Source organism: Salvelinus fontinalis, chromosome 24 (genome assembly GCF_029448725.1).
Source record: "Salvelinus fontinalis isolate EN_2023a chromosome 24, ASM2944872v1, whole genome shotgun sequence".
Lineage (NCBI taxonomy): Eukaryota > Metazoa > Chordata > Actinopteri > Salmoniformes > Salmonidae > Salvelinus > Salvelinus fontinalis.
The window spans coordinates 19,403,153-19,429,256 of NC_074688.1; the positions used below are offsets into that span (position 1 = coordinate 19,403,153).

At 43.9% G+C, this 26,104-nt stretch overlaps 1 protein-coding gene across 13 annotated transcripts in view; it reads right to left on the reverse strand.

Annotated features, from left to right (window-relative positions):
• The window catches only part of LOC129822087 (pleckstrin homology-like domain family B member 1), an 82,613-nt gene that overhangs the window by 27,483 nt on the left and 29,026 nt on the right, over window positions 1–26,104 (reverse strand). For all 13 annotated transcript variants that reach the window (XM_055880008.1, XM_055880002.1, XM_055880000.1 and 10 more), the window contains one exon: window positions 17,830–19,373. In XM_055880008.1, the coding sequence (XP_055735983.1) occupies window positions 17,830–19,373 (1,544 nt within the window). The remainder of the gene's footprint in view (window positions 1–17,829; window positions 19,374–26,104) is intronic.

Consider the following 26,104-nt stretch of genomic DNA (forward strand, 5'->3'; position numbering starts at 1 on the left):
TATGTCATATAAACTGAAATTAGGCAAACTATTATAGTTTTAACAACCAGGAAATGGCGGAGCGATTTTAAAAAGGTCAAATCCCTCAGTTTATGAGCCTTAAACAGTCTCTGTAGATGTCATTAGCTGGCTCCCCCAGGGTAAAGGCACGGCAGAGGCAAGGTGGGACTAGAGTTTTCCAAGCACCTTTAAAGCACACGATATCAAAACCTGGTGGCACAGTCAGAACCCGAGGAGGCGAAAGGAGGGGAAAAGAGGGCAACTCATTGGATCTCCAAGTTGGCCCACACGTCTCTCTGATTCTGCAGCTTCCCCTCCGTGTAGATCTAAGTTACTGACTGGTTCCAATCACAACATAGCATATTACTTCACATCCACTACCTATTAAACACATGGCAGTTAATGGTCTAGCACCCGCTAGTCTCGTGCTTTGATACCGATTTATATAACACAGAGAATTCCAAGAGTTTCCTCGAGTTCCACAACCAGCATGGCAGCATCCACACAACACTATGTAAGCCTAATACTACACTGAACAAAAATGTAAACCAAAAATGTAAAGTGCTGGTTCCATGTTTCATAAAAATCCCAGAAATGTTCCATACGCACAAAAAGCTTATTCCACTCAGATTTTGTACACAAATTCGTTTAAATCTCTGTTAGTGAACATTTTTATCCTTTGTCAAGATAATCCATGTACCTGACAGGTGTGGCATATCAAGAAGCAGATTAAACAGTATGATCATTACACAGGTGCGACTTGTGCTGGGGCCAATAAAAGGCCACTCTAAAATGTGCAGTTTTGTCACAAAACACGATGCCACAGATGTCTCAAGGGAGCAGGCATTTGGCATGCTGACAGCAGGAATGTCCACCAGAGCTGTTGTCAGTGAATTTAATGTTAATTTCTCTACCATAAGCCGCCTCCAACATTGTTTTTGAGAATTTGTCAGTGTGTCCAACCGGCCTCACAACCGAAGACCACATACAAGCACGCCTGCTTTGGACCTCCACATCCGGCTTCTTCTCCTGCAGGATTGTCAGATGGGAGAAGGGGTGGAAGTATTTCTGTCAGTAATAAAGCCCCTTTGTGGGGAAAAACTCATTCTGACCCCTGGTTTTCTTATATGAACTGTAACTCAGCTAAATCTTTGAAATTGTTGCATGTTGCATTTATATTTTTGTTTATTTTGTTGTTTAAAGTTCACCATGTTCAAGAGTAAAAAACAACAACTATCAATTATTAAATCAATCAACCATTGAAAATTCAATTTGATCATCTACAGTACAGCAAATAAAAGTCAGCAAATCAGTGGGCTACTTGCTCTCATTGTGGAGGTGTGAAAAGGCATAGCTCTAGGAGGACAGTGAAGCTCATTGGAGTCCCATTCAAACAAATCCAAGTCTCCCTCCCTGAGACAAACAAACCCATCCCTTCTACAGAGTCCCACCCCCAAACCCCTCCAGTGTCTCCAGACCTGTGTAAACACGGATGTGTAGGGCTGACAATGAAAGATATTTAGTGGCCTCAATAAACAACACGCCTCTGACTCACATTCCTACCTAGTGTACAGTCGTGGCCAAAAGTTTTGAGAATGACACAAATATTAATTTTCACAATATCTGCTGCCTCAGTTTGTATGATGGCAATTTGCATATTCTTCAGAATGTTATGAAGAGTGATCAGATGAATTGCAAATAATTGCAAAGTCCTTCTTTGCCATGCAAATTAACTAAACCCCCAAAAACATTTCCACTGCATTTCAGCCCTGCCACAAAAGGACCAGCTGACATCATGTCAGTGATTCTCTCATTAACACAGGTGTGAGTGTTGACGAGGACAGGGCTGGAGATCACTCTGTCATGCTTATTTGAGTTCGAATAACAGACTGGAAGCTTCAAAAGGAGGGTGGTACTTGGAATCATTGTTCTTCTTCTGTCAACCATGGTTACCTGCAAGGAAACATGTGCCGTCATCATTGCTTTGCACAAAAAGGGCTTCACAGGCAAGGATATTGCTGCTAGTAAGATTGCACCTAAATCAACATTTATCGGATAATCAAGAACTTAATCAAGAACTTCAAGGAGAGCGGTTCAATTGTTGTGAAGAAGGCTTCAGGGCGCCCAAGAAAGTCCAGCAAGTGCCAGGACCGTCTCCTAAAGTTGATTCAGCTGCGGGATCAGGGCACCACCAGTACAGAGCTTGCTCATGAATGGCAGCAGTCAGGTGTGAGTGCATCTGCACGCACAGTGAGGCAAAGACTTTTGGAGGATGGCCTGGTGTCAAGGGCAGAAAAGAAGCCACTTCTCTCCAGGAAAAACATCAGGGACAGACTGACATTCTGCAAAAAGGTACAGGGATTGGACTGCTGAGGACTGGGGTAAAGTCATTTTCTCTGATGAATCCTCTTTCCAATTGTTTGGGGCATCCGGAATAAAGCTTGTCCGGAGAAGACAAGGTGAGCGCTACCATCAGTCCTGTGTCATGCCAACAGTAAAGCATCCTGAGACCATTCATGTGTGGGGTTGCTTCTCAGCCAAGGGAGTGGGCTCACTCACAATTTTGCCTAAGAACACAGCTATGAATAAAGAATGGTACCAACACATCCTCTGAGAGCAACTTCTCCCAACCATCCAGGAACAGTTTGGTGACGAACAATGCCTTTTCCAGCATGATGGAGCACCTTGCCATAAGGCAAAAGTGATAACTAAGTGGCTCGGGGAACAAAACATTGATATTTTGGGTCCATGGCCAGGAAACTCCCCAGACCTTAATCCCATTGAGAACTTGTGATCAATCCTCAAGAGGCGGGTGGACAAACAAAAACCCACAAATTCTGACAAACTCCAATCATTGATTATGCAAGAATGGGCTGCCATCAGTCAGGATGTGGCCCAGAAGTTAATTGACAGAATGCCAGGGCGAATTGCAGAGGTCTTGAAAAAGAAGGGTCAACACTGCAAATATTGACTCTTTGCATCAACTTCATGTAATTGTCAATAAAAGCCTTTGACACTAATGAAATGCTTGTAATTATACTCCATAGTAACATCTGACAAAAATATCTAAAGACACTGAGGCAGCAGACTTTGTGAAAATGTATATTTGTGTCATTCTCAAAACTTTTGGCCATGACTGTACATACTGCATGTTCTCATGTCTGACCTATTCAGATGGAATAGTTGAATTTGATGTTGCTCCAGCGTTGAAGTAGCGTTGAAGTAGTAGCAGATCCAGCTTGCTGACAGGAGGAACACTGACTGGATTTCCTAGCCAAGCTAAAGACTTATTCCAAATGGGGCTCTTTCCTTATCTGCTAAAGTGTGACTCAAGGGATCAGCTCAGTCACAAGTCTAAACCACAACCAGCCTTACAGTTACACTACAGTCTGTCTGCTCCACAGGAAAATACTTAATGAGAAGTAAAATACTGTACAACAAGGTCCATCCCTGCTATGGCCAACCTGGGATTTGAACCCACAGACCCAGAAAAGCCAAGGTCCGGGTTGACAGTACTACTCAATAGTCAAACTGGTTACAATTCAAAGATGGCAGTACTTCCACCAACTAACCCACCCACGTTCCATTTAGCCATGACTCATTCCTGGTTATTTCATGTTGTTCTGCACTGTTTACTGAGTCATTCTTCCTCCCACCGCCATTTAAATTCATCGACAGACAAAATGTGACAGGACAACACACACTCGCAGCGAGCTCTCTAAGCATCATTAGCTTTCCTTATCATATTAGCAGAATGTACTTAGCCTGTTTAGCTAACTGAGTGGCAGTGATCAAATGAGTAAATGAAGTGTACAGTTAAGAAAGTCAAAGGAGATTACATCCTAGTAAAATGTTAGGGTAATTGCTTGACATGAGACTGATTTGATAAAGAGTCTGGAGTGAGGATAAATGGAGGATAAATTTCTTACAGAAAGTGATTGATGCTCCTCGTTGGAACATTTAGGCACACTAATTTCTAGCCAGCAATTTTAAGGCATTCCCCGAACACCGGGACTATCCCTCACTCTATCAACATCCTCTTTCTTTGAGTAAGTCAGTAGCTTTCCCACAGTGCCACTCTCCCTAACATTTAACGACAAGGCCTATTCTTTGAATCAAAGCATCTCTTCCCCAGTCTCTCGCCCTTCTTCCTCCTTTTTTTCTGTTCCTCTCGCTCCTGTCCTTGTTTTGCACTTCTGCATCATTTTCCAAGTGAGAAAAGCTGGTTACAATGACATATTTTCTGATGGCATGGTCAAATTACACTGAGTATACAAAACATTAAGAACACCTTCCTAATATTGAGTTGCACTCCCCATTTTGCCCTCAGAACAGCGTCAATTACTCAGGGCATGGACTCTACAAGGTGTCAAAAGCGTTCCACAGAGATGTTGGCCCATGTTGACTGCAATGCCTCCCACAGTTGTGTCAAGTTGGCTGGATGTTCTTTGGGTGGTGAACCATTCTTGATACACAAGGAAAACTGTTGAGCGTGAAAAAAACAGCAGAGTTGCAGTTCTTGACACAAACCGGTGTGCCTACCACCTACTACCATACCCCGTTCAAAGGCACTTAAATATTTTGTCTTGCCCATTCACCCTCTGAATGGCGCACATACACAATCCATGTCTCAAGGTTTAAAAATGATTCTTTAACCTGTCTCCTCCCTTTCATCTTCACTGATTGAAGTGGACTTAGTGACATCAATAAGGGATCATAGCTTTCACCTGGTCAGTCTATGTCCTGGAAAGAGCAAGTGCTCTTAATGTTTTGTACACTCAGTGTATATACACTGACCAGAAAACAACCAACACCCCTGTGGGAAATGCCCATATTGTAGGCATCTTGTCAGGCGTTGGACTGGAACATGTTTTGGTATTGCTTAAAATGTTGCACTGTAGACACGCAACAAGGACAGCCGCCGGGTTACCAAGAACAAATTCAGAGTCTCACTGATACAAAGGCATTCTTCACAACTCATAACCCAGGGGATAAAAGAACGTCACACTCTCCTTAGTGCAGCGAACACTGGGAAAACAACCACATTGAAGATTGACCTCTTCTTCTTTTCTCTATCTCTCTCTTCCTCTTGCTTTTTTATCATGTACAGTTCCGGGGAGGCAGATGAAAAATCACGGCGGTTTCTGTGGCGCTAGTCACTAGCTTGCGCTAATTAAAACGGCAGCTTCAAACAGCCACATGGAAGTCTAGCCCTCCAGCAGCATCCTGTGCTGGTGTCCATGTCTCAAATGATACCCTATTCCCTATACAGTACACTACTTTTGACCAGGTCCCATAGGGTAAAATAGGATATCATTTGGGATGCAGCCTGTATCACTGACTATGTTTGAGAGGAAACTTGTTGTCCCTGGTCGAACTGGTTTGCATTCAAAACTAATGATGCCTCTATTAATGAGACAACAGCCCCCTTCCCCTGGATGTCTCTCTGAGTGGCAGTAAGGCTGGTCTTACAGCCACATGTCAAATAAAAAACAGAGACAAGTTTCGAGGAAAGATGCAAGTGAAGTATGATCCCGTTTTAGAAGCTGACTAGATGACAAAGATTTCCAAACCTATACATTGTGTTGTGCCCATCATCCATCCCACAATATCTAAATACAAAACAATGCACTACAGGAGAACATGGAAGCACCAAGTCTACACCACCATACAACTAGTAGCTTGTATGATACTGCAGCATGTTTTCTATGATAGCCATAAGACCAGGTTTGTCCAGGTGAGGTTACATGAACATACGGTCTCTCACTCTCTGTCTCCCCACTTTCTCTCCCTCTCTCAGTCTCCTCCCCTTGGCTGGGCCCCTGTCTGAGAAGACAGAACACACTGGCACAGCAGGATGTTGACTTGGCTTAAGACTTCACAGCCACACAGTAGAAGATGAATGACCCCTGACCTCCAAGAATTTACACCCTCAGGTTGGAGTTTTCACTGTGGCCTGGGTTGTGCTCATTAAAAAGGATAGTTCACTCATTAAACAAAAGTACATACTGGTTTCCTTACAATGGAATTTTAAAATGAGCCCGTCTTATTGGACAAGTCTAGGTTATCCCTCCCTGTTTCAGTCCATTTGGTTCCTAACTAACACGACTCTAGAGTCAAGGCAATCTCTTAGCGACAGACGCAGAGGTCTTGAAGCTGAGTGTGTTTGACGTTGTGTGGATAGGATGCACTATGAAAGGAAGCGTAACAGTTTCATGGTATGTTTCTCTAGCATAACATTGTTAATTCAACAGTACAGACTTGGAGAACAGGCCTAATATAAAACTTTTATTCTGGCCTCGCAAGTGGCGCAGAGGTCTAAGGCACTGCAGCACAGTGCTAGAGGCATCACTACAGATCCGGGTTTGATCCCGGATCTGCCGGCCGCGACCTGGAGACCCATGGGTCAGCGCACTATTGGCCCAGCTTTGTCCGGGTTAGGGGAGGGTTTGGCCGGCTGGGATGTCTTTGCCCCATCACGCTCTAGCGACTCCTTGTGGCGGCCGTGTGCATGCACGCTGACTTCAGGTCACCAGCTGTACGGTGTTTCCTCTGACACATTGGTGCGGCTGGCTTCCTGGTTAAGCCAGCAGTGTGTCAAGAAGCAGTTCGGCTTGGCAGGGTTGTGCTTCGGAGGATGCATGGCTCTCGACCTTCGCCTTTCCCGAGTCCGCACGGAAGTTGCAGCGATAGGACAAGACTGTAACTACCAATTGGATATCAGGCACATTAAGCATATTTCACATGCTCTAACCAGCCAAATCTCCAAAGTCTAAAAACAGGTTGAAACCGTAAAAATACACTGTTAATGTGAAAGCCACCATTGTGAATTGCTCTGCAAATGAACAGCCTATGAACTCAACAAAACACACCAACTTCAGCACATGCAGGAACGCACAGGCCCATGCACACATACACACCAACTCAAGCAGATACAGAAACGCACGTACACACACAACCCATTGTTTCCTACCAATTCCACATCTAATCTGGAGCAACAAACAATAATTGCGTTAACAGTTTAAAAACGTGTCTGTGTAGCTCTCTCTTGCTAATGCAGTTATAACCAACGAAACAATGAATACCCGACACAAGCCTTTAACACCATCCAAACACACTGCCACATACCAAATCACATTTAAATATAGACAGAGACAGCAGCAACTGTTCCACAATTGCTAATATTAGAGTTGTCCCCTGTTACCTTCATGAGTGCAGTCACATTGGAGAGGAAAGCTGGGTCTTCCTGAGCCAGAGAGAGTAAGTACAGCATGGCTTGGTCCCTGCTCTGTCCCGCTCTGTGTGCTTACGATCCGCTTCCATTGAGGACTTTACGTCGCTCCATTACTGGTCCTAGATCAGTGTAGTATGTACAGTAAGCTGTGGCTGCACTGTGGCTCTATTGCTAGGTTCTGTTCCCAGTGCTGGCTTGTTCAGTTGTGATTCACCTCCTCACGTTTCAACAGAGCTCGGATGGAGATCATTCCTCTGTCCTCAGGCCCAGGGGGAGAGGCTTAGACACTGGGAGGAGGGGTCAGAGCTCACTACATGGGGCTGACTTCCTCAAACTGGAGGTGGCTTACATAAACACGCCTATGTTACTGATTAATATTTATATCCTAATAGAATTGATAAAATATTAAGAATCCTACAGCCAAATCAACAGATCAGAAAAACAAGTTGTGGTTTTTAATGAAGTAGGCTATTGGGGGCCTATTTGTTTACAATACTCTAGTCTTGAGACTTGTTTCTGCACACCCTTGGTAGACCATAAAGTAGGAGCTCTACTAAAATACAATAACGTAAGAATAGTCCCTCTTGTGGAAATACTTTTTTAGAAAAACATTTTTTGTCAAGAAAACATTTCTGAACTATCCCTTGTCCTCTTTTCAGACAGAGGGATTTTGACCGCTTGCAACTTCTGGAAATGAATCTTCTCCTCCCGGTCGTTCCAATTTGCTCGTAAAATGATTTACCTAATTCATGTAAAAATGAAAAACTGCTATTGGGTAAACTTTATCTACTTGAATATAAAGTTGAATCCCCCTTCATCTAAAATGAATGCCTTAAGATGTTAATGAGGAAAACACATGTCAGATCGTGGTTATTGTCCATAATAGTCGGCCACACGATTACATGATAATTGTGACAGCCCTGTGACCTCTATCTCACTAAATGTTCTCTGAATGCAGATAGCCTAACATATTTTTGTTCACCTCACATGCCATCTTAAGCACCCAACCAATGATTGCTTTGAAACAGCATGGTAGCGTGCCGTATTTGGCAAATCGTGACAATGGGGCGGTAGAACTGACACAGAGAACCTAAAATAGACACAGAGCATATTTATTGTTATTCGCACAGACTAGACTACAATAGCTTCCCTTCAAATGGAGTATGAATGAGAGATTTGCTACTTACTGTCTACTCACAGATAATCTGGGTCTCTCTTTTCTCAATCAAGCTGTGGGGATCACTATAATCTTCCCTGGCTAGTAAACTCGATACTCACTGTGCTTTAAAACCACACACACAGGCCTCCATGGATGCTTCTAACTCTATACCTAATGATGGAATGTAGTTAGAATAATAAAGTTGTGTACTGCTGTAAGAACTACAAAATATACATGTGTTTAAAATCAACCACAGCTACCTGACTAGGGCTGTGACGGTCACCAAATTTCATCAGCCGGTGATTGTCAAGCAAATAACTGGTCGGGCTCACGGTAATTGACCGTTAGTTAACAAACACATTTATCACTTCATGGCTTCCACACACAGTCTACAAGCCACTGATGCAGACCTTTGGAACATCTACATTTTAAAAAGTCTAATAAATCCATGTAATATACACCTTCACAATAAATCCATTATTTATTTTAGTCAGGTCTAAAGAAACATGATATGAAGAAAATGGAGTCTATTTCAGAAGAACAAAATAGCATACTCTGAGTTGTCCTGATCTGGCTATGCCATATGGCTGTGGGCTAGTTAATTTAGCAAACGAGATTTGCTTAGAAGTCTGTGGAATTATTTTATAGTATGAAGAATACAATTGAACAAAGCTGAATAAAGTAGAAAGGATATTTTCTCCAAACGATTTGAGGAAGTGCACACATGCGGCTATTCTGTTTTAACAAAAAAATAGGTACTCCTATATGCTTCATTTTGAGTTTAATACATTGTAAGGCTGCATAATGCAACTCTAATGATGATTTTTTTTTAAAGCTGCTTGAAAGGCATGAGCTCTGCTTTGTTTTTGCGCAGGCTGTACACACTTCGTCAGTCTCTCATTCACAATTTGAGAAACACTTGATAATGGTTCGAATTTCCCGGCGGCATCCCCTTTGTGTGGCCATAATGCACACTAAAAAAATCCATGCCTTTTGCAGCCCTTCTCCCTGAGTGCTGGCTGCTCTGAAGCACTTCGCACTCAGACCACTCTCCATCACGTGATCTGGTCTTTCTCACAGGCTACAAGTGAAGACAGACAGATATGGGACGCAACAGCACGCGTCCTTATCCAATTCCGAGGTGCATATTGAAGATATTGGAAGACCTGTCCACATTTACTCTGTCAGCCAACAAGATGAGTAGGCCTAACGAACAGCAAAAGCACTAGCCTACATCAATCTACTATCCCCATAGTACAAAAGTTGTCCTATTATATTCTGTGTGAGAAATAAATATTCCATACAGTCTGGGACAGTTGTGAGATGAAATAGATCCCAAATTAATACAACCACTAGCATCAAAAAACATTCTTTAACGCAATAAGGCTGACACAACAGATCAGAACATTTAACATAAAATGTTGATAAACTATTAGACTATTTCTTCACATTATAAGAGCAGCAATGCGCACACGGCAGTAGGCTATAAGCGCGAATGTTCCATTAGTGCAAAAACATAATTCTCAAAAGTAACCACAAATATGATTTTGCATTTAATGCTTTTATTATAAAGGTGCATTTTTAGGGTGAAAATTATCCTCCCCAAACTTGAAACTCACGCGCTGCTTATGTATGCCAGATAGGCTCTACACCCTTTGTAACGCGGATTAATGTGCTCAATTTTAAGAAGTTATTTGGCCACTTCAGTTGTGATAAAGCTTATCAAATCATATAGGCCTATGGGCTAGGTTACATGACGTGCGCGAATATGATTTTCTTTAAAAAGGCATTATTTCTTACCTTTATCATTCAAAAGTGATACAGCTCAGGAAGGAGACTCATTCTGTCTCCTAGAGATTAACGTACTTTGGATGCGAAAGTGCAAATCAATCCCAGAACAACAGCAAAGGACCTTGTGAAGATGCTGGAGAAAACAGGTACAAAAGTATCTATATCCGCAATAAAACGAGTCCTATATCGACATAACCTGAAAGGCAGCTCAACAAGGAAGAAGCCACTGCTCCAAAACCTCCATAAAAAAGCCAGACTATGGTTTGCAACTGCACATGGGGACAAAGACCGTACTTTCTGGAGAAATGTCCTCTGGTCTGGTGAAACAAAAATAGAACTGTTTGGCCATAATGACCATGGTTATGTTTGGAGGAAAAAGGGGGATGCTTGCAAGCCGAAGAACACCATCCCAACCGTGAAGCACGGGGGTGGCAGCATCATGTTGTGGGGGTACTTTGCTGCAGGAGGGACTTGTGCACTTCACAAAATAGATGGCATCATGAGGAAGCAAAATTATGTAGATATATTGAAGCAACATCTCAAGACATCAGTCAGGAAGTTAAAGCTTGGTCGCAAATGGGTCTTCCAAATGGACAATGAGCCCAAGCATACTTCCAAAGTTGTGGCAAAATGGCTTTATGACAACAAAGCCAAGGTATTGGAGTTGCCAACACAAAGCCCTGACCTCAATCCTCTAGAAAATGTGTGGGCAGAACTGAAAAAGCGTGTGCGAGCAAGGAGGCATACAAACCTGATACAGTTACACCAGCTCTGTCAGGAGGAATAGGACAAAATTCACCCAACTTATTGTGGGAAGCTTGTGGAAGGCTACCCGAAACCTTTGACCTAAGTTAAACAATTTAAAGGCAATGCTACCAAAAATGTATGTATGTGTAAAATGAATATATACGTGTGAAATTCGTTTTGATTTAGAATGGACCATTATCATGCACCTGTCTCGAAACAGGGGCAGGGGGAAAAAATACATGTCATCTCTGCACTTAAATGGAGAATGGAGGATGTTTTTCCTGTGGTTCATTTTCATGCCAGCCAGGTAGGCTATACTCCTGTTGTAAAGATAAGCAATGTACTTAATATTAGGAAAGTTGAGAAATAAATATAGTAGACCTAGCCTATAGAAAGATGATGGGATATTCCTCTTTTTAATAGAGGCCATTACTCTCTTTTCACGCGCACATTTCATAGCCTATAGAAATGTTGCGCAACATGAGCTCATGGGCTCTCATGAAGTGCTTGAGAAGATTTTCATTTACATTTGCATTGATGTCATGGTGTTTATAGGGACAATAGAGTGCTGAGTTCCAGGCAGTTAGCAAGTTTTGGTAGGCTACTAATGACCATCAGCAGCATCAGAGCTTGGAGAAGCCTAATTACCGTGAATAAATGGTCACGTGGAATTTGACTGCCTTCATGACTCGTGACCTCCGGTGTGGCGGTAATACGGTCACCGCAACAGCCCTATGATTGACCACAGATTTTGACCAGTGACTGACCGGGTATTGTTCTAGGTCTAAACCTAAGCCACGTTGTCCGATGACAGGACAGTACAGCCAAGAATATATTTGGTGTGCTGGTTATATTTAGTGTGCTGGGTATATTTGGTGTGCTGGGTATATTTGGTGTGCTGTGTATATTTGGTGTGCTGGGTATATTTGGTGTGCTGGTTATATTTAGTGTGCTGGGTATATTTGGTGTGCTAATCCATGTGAACACTGACAAAGACGCCAGTCATGCAGAGAAGACCTTTCGCTCTCTTGTGAAGAGCCAAGCTTTTTCTCTGACATTCTCACCGACTCTGAAAAGTCAATCTCTCTTTGCTAGAAATTCTTCACAGACAAAATTGCATGCACAAAGAGACAGGGAAAGAGAAGTGGTGAAAGAGACAGGGAAAGAGAAAGAGAGGGGTAGAGAGAAAATAAAAAACAGATACCTTTTTACATAGGTATTCAGACCTGTTGCAATGAGACTCGAAATTTAGCTCATGTGCATCCTGTTTCCACTGATCTAGAACTTGATTGGAGTCCACCTGCAGTAAATGCAATTGATTGGACATGATTTGGAAAGGCACACCATGTCTATGTAAAAGGTTCCACAGTTAACAGTGCATATCAGAGCAAAAACCAAGCCATGAGGTCAAAGGAATTGTCCATAGAGCTCTGAGACAGGATTGTGTGGAGGTACAGATCTGGGGAAGGGTACCAAAAAATGTCTATAGCATTGAAGGTCCCCAAGAACGCAGTGACCCCCATCATTCTTAAAATGGAAGAAGTTTGGAACCACTAAGACCCTTCCTAGAGCTGACCACCTGGCCAAACTGAGCAATCAGGGGAGAAGGGCCTTGGTCAGGGAGGTGACCAAGGACCCGATGATCACTCTGACAGAGCTCCAGAGTTCCATTGTAGAGATAGGATAACCTTCCAGAAGGAGAACCATCTCTGCAGCACTCCACCAATTAGGCCTTTATGGTAGAGTGGCCAGAGAGAAGCCACTCCTAAATTGAAAAGGCACATGACAGCCCACTTGGAATTTGCCAAAAGGCACCTAAAGACTCTCAGACCATGAGAAACAAGATCCTCAGGTCTGATGAAACGAATATTGAACTCTTTGGCCTGAATGCCAGCGTCACGTCTGGAGGAAACCAGGCACCATCCCTACGGTGAAGCATGATGGTGGTGGCATCATGCTGTGGTGATGTTTTTCAGCGGCAGGGACTGGGAGACTAGTCAGGAACGAGGGAAAGATGAACAGAGCAAAGTACAGAGAGATCCTTGATGAAAACCTGCTACAGAGTACTCAGGACCTCAGACTGGGGCGAAGGTTCACCTTCCAACAGGACAACGACCCTAAGCACACAGCCAAGACAATGCAGGAGTGGCTTCGGGACAAGTCTCTGAATGTCTTTGAGTGGCCCAGCCAGAGCCCGAAATTGAACCCAATTGAACATCTCTGGAGACATGAAAATAGCTGTGCAGCGATGCTCCCCATCCAACCTGACTGAGCTTAAGAGGATCTGCAGAGAAGAATGGGAGAAACTCCCCAAATACAGGTGTACCAAGCTTGTAGCATCATACCCAAGAAGACTCAAGGCTGTAATCGCTGCCAAAGATGATTCAACAAAGTACTGAGTAAAGGGTCTGAATACATATGTAAATGTGATATTTCAATTTTTTATTTTTAATACATTTGCTAAGATTTCTAAAAGCCTGTTTTTGCTTTGTCATTATGGGGTATTGCGTTTAGATTGATGAAGACATTTAAAAATGTTTTTTTTTATTGAATAAGGCTGTAACGTAACAAAATGTGGAAAAGTCAAGGGTTCTGAATACTTTTCAAATGCACTGCATGTCCCTCGAGCTAGAGAGAACAATAATAACCTAAATTGTATCCATGCTAATTCTGAGACGATCAGCTGACAAATGTACATTTACATTTACATTTTAGTCATTTAGCAGACGCTCTTATCCAGAGCGACTTACAGTAGAGTGCATACATTTTATTACATTTTTACATACTGAGACAAGGATATCCCTACCGGCCAAACCCTCCCTAACCCGGACGACGCTATGCCAATTGTGCGTCGCCCCACGGACCTCCCAGTTGCGGCTGGCTGCGACAGAGCCTGGGCGCGAACCCAGCCCAGCCTGGGCGCGAACCCAGAGACTCTGGTGGCGCAGCTAGCACTGCGATGCAGTGCCCTAGACCACTGCACCACCCGGGAGGCCTATATACCCAAATATGGGTATTTTTGTTTAGCTAAGTTTAAAAATGTTTCTGTGAGCATGACAAAACTTGTCAGCATTATAAAGGTAATGGAATATGTGATTTCATCATCCTTGGACCTCTCATTACAACAATGAAATCATCTTCAGTAGACTGGCGTTTTCACAACACTGTCTGACAGTCAGAGCAGCCAGCCAGTGACTAACGCCATATGCCAATTGTCTTTGCAAAGGCAGTGTTTCACTAAGCAACCATGTGTCAAAGGCAGCTCAGATGTGAGAAATAATATCCTTAACTGTCTGGACTCCTATATGATATAGAGCTCACCTCTGATTGGCTGGCAAAAATAACATCTTAGAAGATACCGTTTCACTGGTTTATGAGGCACATTATACTTGGATGAAAGAGAATGAAGGCGCTGTGTGAACATTGTAAACAGACGGTACGAATGATGTCGTCCCTGGTGAACACTTTTTCGGTCCACAGATCACACAAATGTCTTTCCAGAACACTCAAATAATTGAGTATGCTTGGTACAGTAAACAAGTCTTATGTATAAACCGTGCTGATAGTTTCAGGATGCCAGAGAGAGCCTGTGCTGCCTCCCTCTGTAGGGATAGATAGCTGTACCCAGCATACCTCCTTGCTTCGGGCATGACACTGATCCCCAGGGTCTGACTGACTGCATCCGGAAATAACTTGGCGACAAAGTGTAGTTAGTTACCCCTGGCCTGGCTTGGCCTGCAGCATGTTGCTGGGAGACTGACAGACTTCTTTCAGATAGATAGACAGAGCAGGCGGGCGGACAGACGAACACAGACAGACAGACAGACAGACAGACAGACAGACAGACAGACAGACAGACAGACAGACAGACAGACAGACAGACAGGGTCCTTGGGTAGAGAAAGTGTGGCTCTTTTGGGGTAAATATAGCCTCAATCATTGGACTGTACACCTCCCCCCACCCCATATCCCTCCCACTTCCCCTGGCAGCTCCAGTGAGAGACACTGAGGACCTGTGTCACGCTTGGCTCGCTGCGCTGTCTCTCCCCATCTTGCAGGAGTCTATGGCCTTCCACTTACAAGGACCATATGTCATGCTTAGCTCTGCACAGTTCTTTCTGTGTCTAGTTGCTGGATCTTAAAGACCCGGACAGAACAGAATCTTTGGGTCGATTAAAATGGATACAGAAATAGCTCATGGTAATAATGGTTACGGGATCCAAATCCTTCATTCAGTGCTGCATGAGCTGAGCACACCTGGGTTCACAGTGAACACATATAACACCCCTCTCGATCCCTCCTAACAAAGAAAATACTATCATACCAGTGGCAAAGCTCATATGCCAGGGGCTTAATCTGGTTACACATGGGATAGCTAGCTCACTAAGCTAAAGCCTAGGCATTTGCTCAGGGAGCTAATATAAGCCTTCTGGCTTCAGACAAGGTTACTACACGCAAGCATTACGTAATTTGCCAAACCACCCATCTTACATTTTGAAAGTCAGAACGGCAGTTGACAAAGAAAACGTAAATCCCTACAATCTGTCCCCCTTAGCACCTTTCTCCATAAACCACATGCCTTATCCGCGTGGCTTATGTACATTCCCCGAGATTCCTTCTGTTATTTACATTCTGTCCTATGTCAATATTTCGGCAAACGGCAAAGGTCGTTATGGTTCGCTGTAATAACCATCCTTTCAATTTAAACCCCATCCATACAGAGAGAATCACAAATACAATTTAACTGATAAGGTTGGGGGACCTTTTTGTCCTTAACAATCCTGGCAATTGCTTTTCTCGTTGAATTGGAACAGACATTTCTCTTACATTTAGGGCAGCAGCCTACTCCAACACATGGTGGTGACGGAGGAGACAAAGACAGATTGTGTCCATTCTGGGATTGCCAGACATGGTTTTACTGCTGTGTAATGGAAGTAATGCTCCTGTTGGTAACCAGAGCGTAGCCCAGTGTACACAGAGTTGCAAGTCATTCCTCCTCTGCCCAAAAGAACTGCCCTCATTTTGGCAGCAGCACCCTACTCATAGAAATAGAATGTACCCATGACTAACTTCATATTGCCAAGGTCTGAGGGGGGTTTCCCATTCTAATCATTCTATTGCTATGGTGTACCTACAAGGAGGCAGACGAGTATTCATCACACAGATATAAAAGGAAATTGTCTCAGGCGCTTCATCAGGGACACAGACGGATCCAAGATGTCTACCGCTCCCTCCCCTCTTCAGTGCAAAAAAGGACAACAAACAATGGGGTTGCCATGGAAAAACCTGGACGTTTAGTCACCGCACGTTGGCAGATTAGAAGGTTTCAGTCGGGATTCAGAGTTTTTTACAATCCCAACTCCTCACAAATATGGACTTCACTGTGCTCTCCACTCCCATCCTCTTATGTTAAACAAATGGTTAACTGGTCATGTGGAGGAACACTTGAGTGGAGGCTAAACATGGTGGTTAAAAAAAGGCTATAAGCCAAACTACAGCTCAGCATATCCAGTAGCTTCATCATAAACATGTTGTGTATGACGGTATAATTCTGATTTAATTCTTATGTGAAAACCATGAGGGGGCACATCTAAGAACGTTCTGATTTCATTGTTGTTTTTATTGGATAAATAGTGGAGAGAGAGAGAGCTACAAGCAGGGAGAGAGATTTTTCTGTCAGCATAGTGTCAGGAGCTGGATGGATTTGGGAATATTCCCAGGCGGCTGAGTTATCCCCTAGGCCACTGGTCACCAACCTTTCTGAGTCAAAATGCAAGCCAAGATCCACCGCTCAGATTTTGCTGATGTCTGTTCCAAAAACATAAGCCTATACAACATGAACCTATTAAAAACAGTACTGTAGCAATGAGACACAGCGGAGCGGCAGAGCAGCCGACTGAGGGCTCGCCTCAACATACCTCCGCTCTCCCTTTCCTCCGCTGACACTGACCAAAAAGATACACTGCCTTTCAGCTGAGGGCGAAACTTGAGTCGGCACGGCATTATTTCATGCACAAATTCATGTTGTAACTCCTATGAACAGAGAGAGTGAAATATTCCTCAATATTAAAAAAGACACAAGACCCCAATAATAACGAGACACTTACCTACTCATTCACTACAGCTGCAGTGCTGGTTGTAGCACAAGTGGAAGTAGGAAGAACGTGCATTTTATGGCTTATAAAAGTGTTGAATAGAGTGTTGACAGTGCTGAGTAAGAACTTACACTAGAACTCACTAATAAAAACAGCCGCTCTTTGCTCTATTCGTTGACAGTCTCTCTCTAGTCATGGTTTTAGAAGTTTTCAAATCTCACAGTATCAACTTTGCTGTAACTTTCTTTAACTTAACGTGTGCTACGTTACTGCAGGCAATCTGAGCCATCCGATTGGCCAGCGGTAGGCCTATAGTGCACTTGATTTGCTCTCCGGGCCCGTAGGGAAGGCAGAGTTTGTACCTTCAGACACATGAAATGGTTAAAAATGGGAACACTTTGCCTACCCGGCACAAAGGGTAGCTAAAAAATAGGAATAATAAAATGTAAATAGAAACGCAAAGCTTTATAGTTTTTGTTTTTTCACAGAAATGTTTGGCGATCGACTGGCCGATCTCCAAGGCATGCCTAGTCGATCGCCAAACATTTCTGTGAAAAAAAACAACGATAAAGCCTTGCGTTCCTATTTTTGGTGACCACCGCCCTAGACCATCTTGATGACCAGTAGAAAAATGAATGAAAAATGAATGGTAATTTATTACTTGGATAAATATTGTTCAACTAATCCAATAACTTCTAGGTTGCTATTACCCTGCATCACGTAGGTCAATGATGATTGGTGTGAACAACTAGCCTAGCTCACAGCTACCAGTTGATCCAGCTAAGAGCAGGCCGCTCTACTTACCAGTCTCTCCATCTCCTGCTCCCTGAGCCTCTCCTCTCTCTGGCGCCGGTGGTACTCCAACAGCTCGTCCTCGTTGTCGCTGATCTCAGAGATGCTGTTTTTGCGCTCCCGCATGCCTGGGTGGGGGCCCCTCTGATCCCGGGGGCCCCCAGACATCTTCCTATGGCCCCTGGGGCTGGCGAGAGGCGAGGAGCCAGGCAGAGAGCCCAGGCTGTAAGCAGGGGAGAGGGCGTTCCCAAAGCTGGCCTTCCTCCCCCCTCCCCCACTCTCCATCATCATCAACCCTGATGTGGGGGAGGGGCTGCGGGCTCGGACCACACTGCTGCCAAACTGGTCCTCCGCGGGGGACCCGGCCTTGCGTAGGAGCCTGGGGCTCTCTGGGACTCCCAACTTCGCCAATGATGATGATGATGGGCTCTCAGGCGTTCTCAACGTGGGGATACTTCCAGGGAGAGCCCCCGGGAGAACAGGCACCCCTCTGCGAGCCGTGGAGGGGCTGAGAGGTGGGAGCTCCTTCATGCTGCTGCCCCCGCTGCTGAGCTCAAGGTTCCTGCGAGACAGTCGAGGGCTCTCTGGGGGCTGCAGCGTGCGGGGGTGGGGGAAGGGGTGGTGCTGCTGGAGTGGAGAGCCCCCCTGGATGATGTGGACGATGGGGTCCAGGGGAGGCTGAAAGGCCCTGCTGGGCTGGGATAGCAGCTGTCTGGAGGGGCTGGAAGTGAGGGAGTGGTCCGCTTGCTCTCTGAAGGGGCTGGCCGGGCGCTCCTGGAGGATGGTGCCCGCTTTCGTCCTGGGACTGGATGAGGAGGAGGACGTGGAGGTGTAGGGGAACTTCGCCGTGAGTCTGGGGCTACTTGGCACTGCGTTCCTGCCCATGCCCATGTACCCGGCATCGGCTGAGGCAACAGATAGGTGGGTCAGTCTAGGACTCTCTGAACCCACCCCCCCTGGGCTGTCCAGGCTCTGGCCTCTGCGGGCTGGCTTGGGGCTCTGGGGGGCTTCCAGGAGACCTTTCCTCTGGTGCCTAGGGCTCTCAGAAACCCTCTGCCCCCCGCCGCCAGGGCTGTAGTTGGTCAGTATGGTCCTTGGCTGGGGGATGGGTGGTGTAGTTGTGTAGTTGTAGCTGGATGAGCGGACCGGCACGGGGGGCAGGGATGGGTCCTGGGGGTCCAGGCAGCCGCTGGGAGAAGGGCTGGTGTAGCTGCCTGCGCTGCTGGCCGGCGAGGGAGAGGATAGGGGGGAGAAGGGTGGGGAGGTGTTCTCATAGCTGGAGCCCACCGACATGGCTCCTGGGCTGGTGGGAGGGGAGAGGAGGTATCGGCCTCCTCCGTTGACCATGGGGGACAGCGGGGAGTGGGGGATGGGGTGGTCTGAAGAGGAAGGCTGGGGATCATCCATGACTAGGGAGTCCATGATGTCCTGGAGGTCCTTTTCGATGGAGCTGACGATGGCACTATGCTCGGAGCGGGAGTCTCTCTCCCCGGGGGCTGGGTGGCGCGACTGGGACGCTCCTGACTGATGGTTCCCATTGACCAGGCTCACTGTATCTGTAGGGAATACATAACTAATATCAGTCTCAGGTATACAGTACACAGCCTACTATACAGTACACATACATGTAAAGGGTGGTCAGAGTAAATATTATGATCACTCACTAAGCTATACTATGAGTAAAGACTATGATCACTGCAATATATACGGTATATATATATATATATATTATACAGTATAGATACCAGATAGAAACAGATATAGGCTCTAAGAGCTGAATAGATAATGAGATGATGTTGAGAGAAATGAATGGACCATAAAGTTCATAAATTGACTGTATCTTACGGTTGCATCACCTCTCATTAATATAAAGTGTCTTGTTACTTTTATGATTTAACCAGAGTCCTTAGCACAAGTACCTACAATTGGCACTTATGTTTTATAGGTTGGCTACACTTCAATCCATCAATTATCTTAGAGCGCTTCTAAATTTAAACCCACCTGCTGCCCAACTTGATTTACCCAATCCACAATTTGCATGAAGAAATGCTACTGAGAAAAAGGAGGGATAAAAGAGGCAGAGAAAGAGTGAGAGAAACACAGAGAGAAAGATTAACAGAGAGACAGACAGAGAGAGGCAGACAGAGAGAGAGAGACTGACAGACAGACAGACAGACAGACAGACAGACAGACAGACAGACAGACAAAAAGACAGACAGAGAGAGATAGACAGAGAGAGAGAGACAGAGAGGGAGAGACAGAGAGAGAGAGACAGAGAGAGAGAGAGACAGAGAGAGAGAGACAGAGAGACAAACAGACAGAGAGACAGACAGACAGACAGAGACAGAGAGAGACAGACAGAGACACCTGCAAAAGACAGGCTTTAGATAGATAAAGATTGAGGAGAAAATGTGCCAGTATAACCCACTTAGTGTGTGGCTGGAGAGCAGCGCAGGCCAGGGCACAGTGATAATTCAATCGAAATCTCAGGCAACTCGCTGCCTCCCCATAATGTCAATGTGGTAGATTAGGGAGAACAAGGGGACATCCAGGTGTAACCTATGGTATTAATATGATATGCTAATAGGCTCTAATAGGAATAAGCAATGTCATCATTGGTATGATGGCAGGCAGCCTAGCGGTTAGAGTGTCTGGCCAGTAACCGAAAGGTTGCTGGTTCAAATCCCCAAGACACTTAACCTTAATTTTCTCCAGGGGCGTTGTACTACTGTGTCTGACCTTGGAAAACAACACATTCCACTGCACCTATCTGATGTACGTGAAAATAACGCTGCTGGTGTATATCAAGAATGGTTCGACATCCAGCCAACTTGACACAACTGTGGGAAGCATTGGCCTTGCCATACCTCCCTAATCTTACTACATTTGCACACAATGTATATAGATTTTTCTATTGTGTTATTGACTGTACGTTTGTTTATCCCATGTGTAACTTTGTGTTGTTTGTGTCACACTGCTTTGCTTTATCTTGGCCAGGTCGCAGTTGTAAACGAGAACTTGTTCTCAACTTGCCTACCTGGTTAAATAAAGGTGAAATAAAAAAATAAAAATTGGAGTCAACAAGGGCCAGCATCCCTGTGGAACGCTTTCAACACCTTGTAGAGTCCATTTCCTGACAAATTGAGGCTGTTCAGAGGGCAAAAGGATGGGAGGGTGCAGCTCAATATTAAGAAGGTGTTTTTAAATGTTTGGTATACTCAGTATGTATGTGTATGTAAATATATATATATATATATTTATCAATTCATCCAGTTGGGTTTACATTCAGACATGACATGGATATGGTGGGAACATGTGAGCGAGATGTCATTCATGTTTGTTGGAATTTAAGTAGCACAGAGTTTGTGTTTTTGTCCTCATGTTAAAGGTTGGCCATTAAGTCACACACAATGTCATGTCTAGTTTAGTGGATCCATGTCTGCAGACTGTTCAGTTGTCTATTGTCCTCATGTTGAAGGTTGACCATTAAGTCACAGACAATGTCATGTCTAGTTTAGTGGATCCATGTCTGCAGACTGTTCAGTTGTCTATTGACTTTGGTCTAGGGCTATTTTCTATTGTCTAAAAATAGAAATAATGTAAAGAAAAGACATCACAATCAAAAATACCTTGCCGTAAGATGTCATAGCGATACAATGTCACTGTACAGTACATTACAAATTAGTTTAAAATTGCACCTTTGGCAACTATTGTATTTGGAAATATGTACTGTGTGCATGTGAATATGTATGTGAACACATTTATGTGACATGTCTATATCATGCACATGCCAAAAGTGAAAGCCATTCTAAATCCAGCTCTGTTTTAATCCCCTTCAAATAGGCTACTTTCAGTCCAGGATAAACAAGCTACTGTGTATCACTGCATTAAATAACCATCTTAATTAAATAGCCCATGTGATTTTGCGTTCTATTCATAAAGATGATCTCATCGCCCTGGATGATGAAGTGGCTTTACAAATAATGCATAACCACTATTTGTTCAGCAAAGAGCTGGGAGTAGCCTATCAGCCTGGTCTTTCTACAATGACTCAACCAGAGCTCTTCATCTTCTAAGCAGAAAACTATCCAAGCATCATGACGTTTGAGTGACAGCACGACCACCATATGGCCCCAATACATGTTGTTGTATATTACAATTATATGGATATTTTCGGTTATTTGGTTATTCATTTTCCCCGTTATTTTCTCAGCAGGCCACATGGTCGTAGGACGTCGCCAGCATTTCGTTTGTCAAACGTCTCAGAATATGAATAGACCCACAATGTCTAAAACGTAGATAATGACCGTGAAAATACATTATTCTCTGTCCCTGGACGGACCCTATAATGTACAACACCAAAGCGCCAATAATAATAATTATCAGTACTGACATTAATAGGTAAGCTTGCGACTAAATCGTTAATAATGACTTATAGCCCAGCTAAAATCCAAACGCTGGAGCCCGGCATTCCTACCTCAATAAAGCTGCCTTTACCGAAGCCTGTTGTAGCCTACCTGGGTCTCCGCACCCGGGAAGGTTGAGAGAGCCTCTGCCGACGTGATATTCCAGCCGGGTTTCGTGTGCCAGGCGCCGCTATCCTGCTTGCTCGCTCCCCCTCCCTTCCCTGTCCACGGTGCTGATGTGACCGCCTGCTAGATTTACGGGGGCGGCACCTATGTCGTCTGTTTTTCTTCTTAAAGGGGCAGTGCAGTCAAAAACGTGATTTTACTGTGCTTTATATCTAATATATTTCCACACTATGAGGTTGGAATATTACTGTGAAATAGTGTACATTATGATAATATATTTTGAGAGTAAGATTCGTTTGAAAAGACTGCCTGGAATGTGTTTAGCTTAGTTGGAGTTTTGGCCTGGCGGAATCACTAGGAGGTAAAAGTAAATAGACCAATAACAAAGAGAATTTCAAACCTCTTCCAATAACAGCTAGTTTCTATGTTACATATCCCTCCCATTAGACTCCTCCAATTAGGTCCCTGACTCAAACCACTCCCAGACTGGTTGAATTTGTGCTTGAGAAATGTATTTTTGCTATTTTAATTAAAGACAATCACAGTAGCTAGGTTTCCATCCAATTAGCGACAGATTTTCATGCAAATATCCTAGAATCTGCATTTTAAAAATGTCACATTTTCACACCAGTGCTGTTTCCACCAGACTTGTTGCGGATAAAAATCAGTGCGTAATGCCCTAGTGTACACAACGTTCATTGTTTTGCTTAAGTTTTCATGTTCCAAATAAAATAATTTGTTTCCATTTCAACCCTACCTATAGTTTTGTCACAAAAACTGTTACGTTAAATAGCAAATGTGCCTACCTGGGTCTGGGGCACCTGCGCTCTAGCCGACAGCTTGCAAATACAGTGCAGGTAGGCTGTGCGGGTACAGTAGGCTAGACTACATGATGAGATTATTATGGATAAGAAGGAGAATATTTGTATTTGTCAAATGGCAGTCAAGCATCGATCATTTCACCAGAATAAGACCCTCGATATTCATTGGAAAGCAGCATCAAGTTCATCACTGTGTACTTTCACAAAACCCTGTGAAGTTCCTCGTAACTTATTTAATCTGTAGCCTAATAAACTGCATGGCTTTCCGAGTTGTAGTGGGAGGCCCACACACCATATCATCGCACGACTACAACACCATCATCAAGTCTGCTGACGACGCGGCAGTGGTAGGCCTGATCACCAGCAACGATGAGACAGCCTACAGGTAGGAGGTCAGTGACCTGGCAGTGTGGGGCCCCAACAACAACCTCTCCCTCAATGTCAGTAAGACTAAGGAGCTGATCATGGATGACAGCAAACGGAGAAGGGAGTATGTCCCCATCCACATCGACGGGGCTGCACTGGAGGAGGTCCAAATCAAACGTGCACAGTTGTCAAGAAGGAGCGACAGCGCCTCTTACCCCTCAGGAGGTTGAAAAGGGTTGGAATGGGCCCTCAAAAAAGTTCTACATTGAGAGCATCTTCACTGGCTGCATCACTGCTTGGTATGGCAATAGCACCGCCCTCGATCACATGGTGCTACAGCGGGTGGTGCGGACAGCCCAGTACATCACAGGGGCCAAGATCCCTGTCATCCAGGACCTTTATATCAGGTGTGAAAGGAGGACTCCAGCCATCCAAGCCGTAGACTGTTCTCTCTGATTCCACACAGCAAGCTGTACCAAGTCTGACACCAACAGGCTCCTGAACAGCTTCAATTCCACATGTCATAAGACTGCTAAATAGCAAACTAAATAGCTAACAAAATGGCTACACAGACTATATGAGTTGACCTTTTGTATTTGATTCTTACTTTTGCACTGTCTCTATGCATATTCACAGAGCCCTACACACTACGCTCACTGATACTCCGACACACATACAAACATTCACTCCATCATTTGCTCTAACACACACACACACACACACACACACACACACACACACACACACACACACACACACACACACACACACACACACACACACACACACACACACACACACACACACACACACACACACACACACACACACACACACTGCTGCTACTCTGTTTATCATATACAGTGCCTTGCAAAAGTATTCACCCCCTTGGTGTTTTTCCTATTTTGTTGCATTACAACCTGTAATTTAAATTGATTTTATTTGGATTTCATGTAATGGACATACACAAAATAGTCCAAATAGTCCAAGTAACATGTATTAAAAAATTCAACAAAAGAAAAACGTAAATGTGGTGCGTGCATATCTATTCACTACCCTTTGCTATGAAGCCCCTAAATAAGATCTGGTGCAACCAATTACCTTCAGAAGTCACATAATTAGTTAAATAAAGTCCACCTGTGTGCAATCTAAGTGTCACATGATCTGTCACATGATCTCAGTATATATACACCTGTCTTGAAAGGCCCCAGAGTCTGCAACACCACTAAGCAAGGGGAAACGCCAAGCAAGCGGTACCAACGCCTCTACTGTGAAGTGGGGCCGAAGGAGACAGGAAATAGTCAGGTCTACCATGACCTGGCCATGCTCTGACCATGCGCGTTCACATGAGAGGGAGCTCTGTTCCATTGCATTTCTGAAGTCAATGTAATTCTCCGGTTGGAACGTTACTGAAGATTTATGTTAAAAACATTCTAAAGATTGATTCAATACATCGTTTGACATGTTTCTACTGACAGTTACGGAACTTTTTGACATTTCGTCTGCTTTTAGTGAACGAGCTTCCTGACTTTGGATTTGTTTACCAAACACACTAACAAAAATAGCTATTTGGACATAAATGATGGACATTACCGAACAAAACAAAAATGTCTTGTGGGAGTCCTGGGAGTGCATTCCTACGAAGAAAGCAAAGGTAACTTTGGTGAAGATTTATAATGCTTTTTATGAGTTTTATTGGCTGCACAGTTTGGCGGGTAACTGTATGGCTTCCTTTTGTGGCTGAACGCTGTTCTCAGATTATTAAATATTGTGCTTTTGCCATAAAGCTTTTGGAAATCTGACACAGCGGTTGCATTAAGAACAAGTGGATCTTTAATTAAATGTAAAACATGTATCTTTCAAAGTTTATGATGAGTATTTATGTTATTTGACATGGCTCTCTGCAATTTCTCCGGATATTTTGGAGGCATTTCTGAACATGGCGCCAATGTAAACTGAGGTTTTTGGATATAAATATGAGCTTTATCGAACAAAACATATTTGTATTGTGTAACATGAAGTCCCATGAGTGTCATATGATGTAGATCATCAAAGGTTAGTGATTCATTTTATCTCTATTTCTGCTTTTTGTGACTCCTGTCTTTGGCTGGAAAAATTACAGTGTTTTTCTGTGATTTTGCGGTGACCTAACATAATAGTTTGTGGTGCTTTCGCTGTAAAGCCCATTTGAAATCGGACACTTTGGTGGGATTAACAACAAGATTACCTTTAAAATGGTATAAGATACATGTATGTTTGAGGAATTTTAATTATGAGATTTCTGTTGTTTGAATTTGGCGCCCTGCACTTTCACTGGCTGTTGTCATATCATCCCGTTAACGGGATTGCAGCCATAACAAACTATAGTTTTGGCAAGTCGGATAGGACATCTACTTCGTGCATGACACAAGACATTTTTCCAAAAATTGTTTACAGACAGATTATTTCACTTATAATTAACTGTTTCACAATTCCAGTGGGTCAGAAGTTTACATACACTAAGTTAACTGTGCCTTTAAAAAACTTGGAAAATTCCAGAAACAATGTCATGGCTTTAGAAGCTTCTGG